This window comes from Akebia trifoliata, chromosome 1 (genome assembly GCF_017979445.1).
Source record: "Akebia trifoliata isolate Shusen 1 chromosome 1, ASM1797944v1, whole genome shotgun sequence".
Classification (NCBI taxonomy): domain Eukaryota; kingdom Viridiplantae; phylum Streptophyta; class Magnoliopsida; order Ranunculales; family Lardizabalaceae; genus Akebia; species Akebia trifoliata.
In genome coordinates this window covers 20,609,281-20,617,737 of record NC_141375.1, presented here as the reverse complement: position 1 = coordinate 20,617,737, position 8,457 = coordinate 20,609,281, and the positions used below count along the sequence as shown (strand labels likewise).

General features: G+C 33.4%; 1 protein-coding gene across 1 annotated transcript; it reads left to right on the top strand.

Moving 5' to 3' along the window:
- The first annotated feature begins 5,001 nt into the window (after positions 1-5,001).
- LOC147410883 (putative BOI-related E3 ubiquitin-protein ligase 3) lies at positions 5,002-6,402 on the top strand. The gene is made up of 3 exons (XM_086441169.1): positions 5,002-5,247; positions 5,335-5,641; positions 5,741-6,402. Exons 1-3 carry the CDS (start codon positions 5,192-5,194, stop codon positions 6,329-6,331), a joined length of 954 nt encoding a protein of 317 aa, XP_086297295.1. The 5' UTR covers positions 5,002-5,191; the 3' UTR covers positions 6,332-6,402.
- Positions 6,403-8,457: the final 2,055 nt, after the last annotated feature.

The window sequence follows — 8,457 nt, the reverse complement described above, 5'->3', positions numbered from 1 at the left end:
TTAATTTAGAATTTTACTCTCTATCATGTAGCATCCGATCTTTTTTTGAATGTCACATGAATGTATGGTCCATATAGATATAGGTGGTCCTTCGGTCCATACATCCCCTTTCTCATATGGTTGGGCAAGTGATATTGATGGATAGGTTAACTCATGAAAAAAAAAAAAAAAAAGAACTGATCCCTAGTGTAAAAACTAAAAACACGGAATGAATTTATACATATCAACATAATACATATCCTATTATATTTATCCCGAAGATAATTTTGACCATTGAATTTTGTGTTATATATATCAACATATGTCGAGACGTAAAATCATGAACAAGGAAGTTTCTAGGACACCATTATGTATTTTCTCAATTAATAGGACTTTTTCTGCCTTAAGGAGCCAACAGTCAAATTTGGGTAGATGGATTCAAATATATACTATCTTCAATATTATGTTTGTGGAGACTTAAAATCATGTTCAAGGAAGTTTCTAGGGCACCATCATGTAATTTTATCAATTAATTGTCCCTACCAATGACCCAGGCAAGGACTTTTTGTGCCTCGAGGACACCCAACAGTCAAAATTGGGCACAGGGATTCAAAGATGAAAGCTTTTCAAAGGCCAAGTAAGGTATGTTTCCAATACACGAAATAATAATATCCACAAGAGACCAAGAACCACGGCAGCAAGTTGTCACACCAACTTTTAAGGTGGAGAAGTGTTTTTTTTCTTCTTTTTTTTATAGCTTTGTTGTGGGAACCTTATTCATCATCATCACACCATCTCTTTTCTTTCCTATCTAAGGTCATGTCTCCTTCATATATACTTCTTATATATATATATACATAAAGAAAAGGTCAAAAAATAAAGAAAGGATTGTGTGGGTGGTTATTGAAATTCTCCCCAAATATGAGTAAAAGAGGGTGAAGCTCACATGTGGATTACAATCCATCATCTTTGACTTTTAGTCAAATATATATATATATATATTTTTTTTTCTCAAAACCAGTCATTTTCAATCACTTAAAAGGTAAATTTTTTTTACTCCTCATACATCTCCAGCATAAGATTTTATCTATTTCAAAGCACAAGATCATGATTGGACTTTTGGAGAAGTAGAAGGCGATTGATTACATTTTGTGTAGAAAAATCAAGGGTTTTGTTTTTTTTTCTTTCTTTTTTACAGAGTGCCAAGGTGAAGTTGAAAATGATACTTGGGATTGAAGTTGAGTAAATTACAAATAATTTACCCTAGAAATGGAAGAAAACTGATTTTGAAAAGAAAAATAAATGATTTTTCGCTAAAGGTTAAATATGAGGGCATTTTCATCCATCAATTAGAGATGATCAAGGTCAGGAGGGCATGTCATCACTTTAAAAGATGGAGGATATCATAACTATTAATCAAAAATAGAAAGAAGGGGTACCTCTAAATCACCCTAAACTTAATGGAAAAGAAAAATTAAAAAAAAAAAAGGAAGCCACTCAAGTCAAGGTGCTGCAATTGCCCTGAAAAGGGGGAAGCACAAACACACATGATCTCTCTCTCTCTCTCTCTCTATATATATATCTCTCTCCCTCTCTTTATTTCTTTTTCAAATGATCTTAACCATCCAAATTGACATTTTTTTTACATTAAAATTATCTAAATGTGATGTGGGTTGTGACCCATTTCTCACTTTTTCTTACTTTTTTTTTTAGGTTCTTTTGATTTGGGTGGTTATACAAAGGTGTAGATGATAATGTTGGTTTGATGGGAGCAATAATAGAGTGAAAGAAAGAAAAAAAAAATGAAAAAGAGAGAGAGAGAGTGGGGAGGCTGTAAATGGGGGAATCCATCCATCTACCATTCTTCTTTATCTTTTCTTTTCTTTCCTTTATTTGTTGAATGTCAAGTTTTGGAAAGCGATCTCAGAGCATATCTATGACAAAGTGGGTGATGGTATCATTTTTATTGCCCCGTGATAGCGTGTCCGTACAATCTTGACCCACTACTTCTCAATATCTTATTTACATTTAATAATCTTCAACATGTGGGCTTACGGCTTCATCATTAACTTAAAACAAAATGCAGTCTCAATTTGATTTTACTTTATATTTATTTTGGGATTGGTATCTTAGACTCATGGAAACTTGACTCATAAAATCACTCATTAACATGGGGTCCATTAGGGTTTGGTCAAAATGGTTTTCTCATAATGGAGATTGCGCGGTCGAATCTCTAGATCTAGTGATATATGTGATGAAAAACACAAAATTTTCTTGGTTTGACTAATTTTATGTCCTCAAATGAGAGACGAGAGAGTCTCATTATTATTATTTTTATAATGATTTCCTTAGCAATATTTCCTCGGCCACCCGCAAAGGCACACACTCACTTACCCCGTAGGTGTGTTGCACATGCTCAGGGGAGGAACCCATCTGTCTTGGCTCCAACCCTAACTCTTCCGGTCCCTCTAGTCAAACATAAGATTGGACACCCCCATTATAACAAAAAAAAAACCCTCAACTCGAAATGTTATATTTTCCCTTACATCAAATATCCTTATTATTGGATATTTGATGAACAATACCCACCCGGATGTTAAACATTTAATTTTAACAAAAATCAATACTCATAAAAGAATCAATCACTTTCGATGGTTTCCGTAGTATATCAGTTGCTACTTTCATCTTTGACTTAAAACAATAATCTACATATTATTGAATGGGTGAACAAGATAAATTTAATCGACACCAGATCATTGGGATAAGTCTTCAATGATGATCAAGAACATTCATTTACTTTCGAGATCATAAAAAATTATATTTTCCCAAATCACTCTCAACAACATGATCATTTTCAAAAAAAAAAAACCAGTCCATTGTAATATCAAATCTGTGTCTCTCCAATGCCTATCTTGTTGAGGTTGAGTTAGCCAATTTAGGTTTAATAGGGGCATAGAGGTGGTCTACGAGCCCACCTTTTTGGACCCCGGACTCAAATAAACATGACTCGATTATATGAACATTCAAGTCAAGTGGGTTTTTCATTTTTACAAATTTAAATTATAATATAATAATATAATAATATATTTGTGGATCATAGAGTCACCAGCCATACAGGAAAATGTGTGATAAAAATGTGACAACAAAACTAGGGATTTAATCTAATGGAATAAACAATGTGTCTAGTTGCATTGTATTCCAATCAATCCCTTTGTCTCCTTAAACGTAGCTCATCTGTCTATTAAAATGTTAAAAAACACAACCATTTCTTTATACCATTCTCAGATTTTTAGGATTTTAATTATAAAACATCCTAGACATTGTGCTTCACACTAGGTATGACCTAAACACAATTATTAACAATAAAATATAATAATTTTTTTTTCTTTTTATATGAAAGATATAATATAATCCCTAGTTATCATCCTTGGCTTTGTCACATTAACATAAAGTCAGGTGCACGAATATTTTAACTTCATTCAATTGTTTATTATGTATTTCTTCTATCAAGGAAAGTGCTCTGCAGTGCTTCAATATGTATATATATACATAAAAGAGTTGTGATAATCTAAATCCCCCACGTGGCATCTTCTGACATGACATGTGCTAGAATCGTAGATCTTTACTTCTTGAGATACACAATTACACATATGTGTATCTCGAAAAATAACAATCTATGATTCTAGCACATGTCATGTCAGGAGTGTATTTTGAATATACCACAGGGGGAGTCAGAAAATCATTACTCTATATGAAAAGATTCGATTAATTGACAGCCAACTTGACATGGTAAAATGCGAGTCAATTGTGTATTTTAGGAGAGAGAGGAAAAAAAAACCTAATTTCCCTTTTAAACGAAACCTCTTAAAAAAAAGATTTTCTCATATCTTGACATTATTATGTCATGATTACTCACAATATATGTCAAAACTAAAAATCAACTCTCGTTTTTTACATTTTCAAACGTGCAATCAATAATTAAAATTTTTTTTTTCTTTTCAAAATCAGTTTTTTAATAATTCATTTTGCCTGAATTTTTTTTTCTAAATAATCTTACAAACACTAAGGAGTTACTAAAAGAAAAATATCGATAGCATTGTCTTTTATTTGGTGGATTAATTATCAAAAATATTAATTAGAATTTAAATTTCTTTTTGAGAGTATGCGTTTGTTAAGTTAGGGAATTTAAAGCAATTTTCTCATAAAAATTGCTTTTTGAAAATTTAATTAATTCAAATTTAAATTCTTTTTTTTTTTTTTTAACCTCACTTTGTACATTTTTTTTTCCATGTTACCGTTAGAAAACGACTTCGGCTTCGATAGCTTTCCTAGGCCAACACCCTGAAACTTTCTCGAGATTCTCGTATGGTCAACCAATAACACCGACACCTCTAGTCAAGATCCTCGTAATTCACACCTGACGTATCTCGGAGCAAATAAAAATAATCTTGATCTCGACACGCATCTCAACAACTTTCTAACAGTCTAGATCTCGAATCGTTAAAAGTTGTCAAACTCTAAAAGAAGCAACAAAGAAACAGAGGTTACACGGTTACAGGCGCACCTCTAACCTTTTAAAGCCGCCCGGGCCCACCACACGAGGTTGGGCCCACTAACTTGGGGGAGGAGAGAGAGTCTTTCTAACTACGCATCAAAGTTACTAATGAAACCAAAACCTTCTTTCACACGTGGGAGGCTGGGCCCCACATCATTCACGTTCTTAACGGGAACGAATAAAAGCCTCTTGGACTCTAGTGGTGCTTACGTGGCAGTCTCTGGCCTGCTCAAAGAAATAGGTGGAAACGTGGCAGATACCGCTGGGCCTGCATGTCAGTTAACCAAATCACACACAAAAAACAAAGCCCCAGTTTAACCGTACAACAAAACAAACCAAATTCAATATTAATGACCCTTAATTTCCGCAACTGCCCCTACAATATTGCCTATAGTTAAAAATTTAGAAAAAGAATATAAAGGCCTTTTCGGTAATTTAAAAACAAATAAACAAAACTGTTGCTCTCATCCTCTCTCTCTAACATTTAAAGGACTCGCTTTCTCTCTCTAAACCAAACCCCAAATAAACCCCCCCATTCCGCTTGGACACCTCCATTGCATGTTCTCATCCTCTCTTTGTTCTCTTCTCCATCTCTTTTCCCTCTAAAAAGCCCAAGAAGATAAGCTAAAAAAACCAGAGAGAAAAAAAAACATTTTCATGGCTGTTGAAGCTCGACATCTGAACTTCTTTCCTTCCCAACTGATTGGTAGCAGGTATGTTAAATCTCTCCTCGAATGTATCTTGGGTTTTTTTTTTATTTTTATTTTTATATTTTGTTCTGATATCGTAGAAATTTGCAGAGAAATCATAAACGCAGTCGAAACCAATGGAAATGTCTACAATAACGAAATGGGTTTCGGTCCTTTCGGATTCCCGATACATGGAACCAACCCCGAAACATTCAACCCCTTCTACAATTCTACAATCTCTGATTCGCTTCCAGTTAAAGCTGAAAGTGGTCTCACCTGCAATCTATCTTCTGTTTCAAGAAAGCGTACCAGAGATTCAATTTCGATTTCAGCCAATCCTTCCACCTTTCTTGGAGACGACATTTCCTTGCAGATCCAACAACAGCAGTTAGAAATCAATCTCTTAATTTCCCAACATGTAATTTTCTCAATCTTTTTCCCAATTTTATTTAAATAGGTATTCGAAATTTTGTTTTGTTTTTTTCTAAATGGGTATTTGAATTTTATGAATTTTTAGATGGAAAAGGTTCGATTGGAGTTAACAGAGCGGAGAAAACGACATTCAAGGCGATTAGTTGAAGTTGTCGAAGAAGGAATCGTGAAGAAATTAAAAGCAAAAGAAGAAGAAATCGAGAAAATCGGAAAACTGAATTGGGTTCTTGAAGAACGATTGAAGAGTCTGTATGTAGAAAACCAGATATGGAGAGATTTAGCACAAACAAACGAAGCCACAGCGAACGTTCTACGTAGCAATCTCGAACACGTGTTGTTATCTCAGGTTAAGCACGAGCCACACCATGGCACACGTGTGGGAGAAGAAGTGGTGGACGATGCAGAGTCTTGTTGCGGAAGCAGTGAATTTGGTGAGGAAGAAGGGCAGCGCACGTTAGTGGAAAATGGAGGAGAGAGAAAGATGGTGAAGGATAAGAATGATAGTGGGAGTTGTATGATGGGTAGGCTGTGCAGGAATTGTGGGAAAGAAGAATCGTGTGTTCTGTTGCTGCCTTGCAGACACCTCTGCCTGTGTACACTGTGTGGGTCCTCTACTCATACGTGTCCCATTTGTAAATCTGACAAGAATGGTAGTGTGCATGTTAACATGAACTAAAAAAAGAAAAAAAAAAATTACAAACAAAAATGCGTCCACCAATTTATTTATATTATTTCATTTCTTTTTAACTTTTAAGAGATATATAATATATTTAATTGTTTTTTTTAAATAATAAAAAAGATTTTTCTGAAAGAAAATTAATTTATGTTTTATAATCTTATTCAATTCTTGGTTGGTTAGTAGCTATTTCGTTGGATAGATATGAAGAAGTTTGTTTTGGTAAAAATTAGAGAGATTTAATATAGATAAGAAATATTAAATAAACATATATTAACCAATTTGATACTATTATAGTGCTTTAAATGGAGTAGATACAAGATATAGTGCATTAAATTGAAATGTGTTGGATCAAATTAGAGTCCATATAATCTGGTATGGTATTATTGGTTGGATTTGATCAAGTTGGGGTCCATATGGGTCCCAAATTTTGATTTATACCAAATTGTGGGAGGCAAATTAATTTATGCACATCCAATTCATTGTTCATATGTCAACACGAGATTCATGTCAATATCATAAACATGATGTCAATGGGTATCTAATTACTTGATGTACTCGAAACTAATTAGTCGGTTTTGAGTATACCATTATGGATCTGATCATATTTGGGTTCGATTTTGAGTGGCTGTAATACGAACCTAATAAGAGTTAGATCTCCTTCGAGTATCCAATGGTTGTCCGGTGAGTACCCAATTAGTGACTTTATTTTATTTATAATAAAATTAATAGTTTAATTTGTTGATATAATATTGAATTACACGGTGTAACACGTTACAAATGAAATATCTTGAAATAAATGTACTTGAACTAAGTTTAAATATAAAGAATATGTGAATTCTTTGATTTGTTTTTTTTTTTTTTTTCACTTTTTGTCTACGTGAACATCTATTAAATTTACACATTTTTTTAAATACAATTTCAATAATAAATGAATGCTCCATACCATAATTTTCTATAATTTTATTCTCAAAACTTAAATTCTCTTAAAGAGTTCATTGTTGATTTTTTTTTTCTCTTGATGGTAGAGGTTCACTAGTAAGGTTGAGGTAATTGGCCTCTTAAATCACCATATCTCGCCCCAATCTCTCAGGTACATGCAATATACCCTAGAAACCACACATGTCAAGTAAGTAAGGAAAAATCTCTATGGGTAATTACAAATTAAATTGTTAAACATATAATCATTTATTTTTCTCATAAAAATATTACCAATCTAAATGGGTATTCAATGAGTAATCGATGGGTATCAGATATTTGAAGGGTCTAGTTTGGTTCCAATTGGAACTGATAAGAACTGGAACCGAGACTTTATTTAGGTTTCTTTCTAGGATACATGTGGAATCAACTTGTTGACACCTTGCCAAGAAAGCTTCCTGACTTAGTAGGGATAATGTGGATAATGTGCTAACTCGAAGAGCAAAACACCTCAGTCCCACACTAGGTTGAGGTGTGCATCCTTAGGAGCCATACATATTTGCATCTAAGGAGAGGTCTCCTCTCAAGAGCACATCACTTCGATTGCTTTGTACATGTCTAAGGTGTCCCTTTGATTAAATGATTAAGTCCCTTATAATCCCAACTATGATAGTTTGTACTGAACTACTTCTTGCACACGAAGTTCAACCAAAGACTCTCATAAGTTTCAGAGTTTGGATGGAAGAAGACTTTACATCCTTAAGGGTCATTTACAAAGACACACCCTCACTTACCTAATGCGTGATGTAAAGGCATTGCACATGTCTCGAGACCAGTCCTTAGACTGGGCAAAGCCTAAATCTGGACTCGATCAACTATTTTCAAGGATACTACGTTATCATAAAAAATAAAAAAAAAAAAAAAAAAAAAACGGATCAATGTGTCGATGATTACACAATAATATATATATTTTTTTAAAATTCTTATCCCTTCTTAAAAATTGGTAAGACATTTTTTTGATGATTTGAGGTTGATCCTAATTCCAACTTTGACTGTACATGTGACATTTCTTCTCCATTTGTTTTTTCTCTACTCTAAATAATTTAAATGTTGAATTAATACTCCAACAAAGTAATTTATTTGAATTAAAATATCATTAATTAAAGTTAAAAAGTATAGAATTCTCGTGGGATAAGAAAATATCTTCA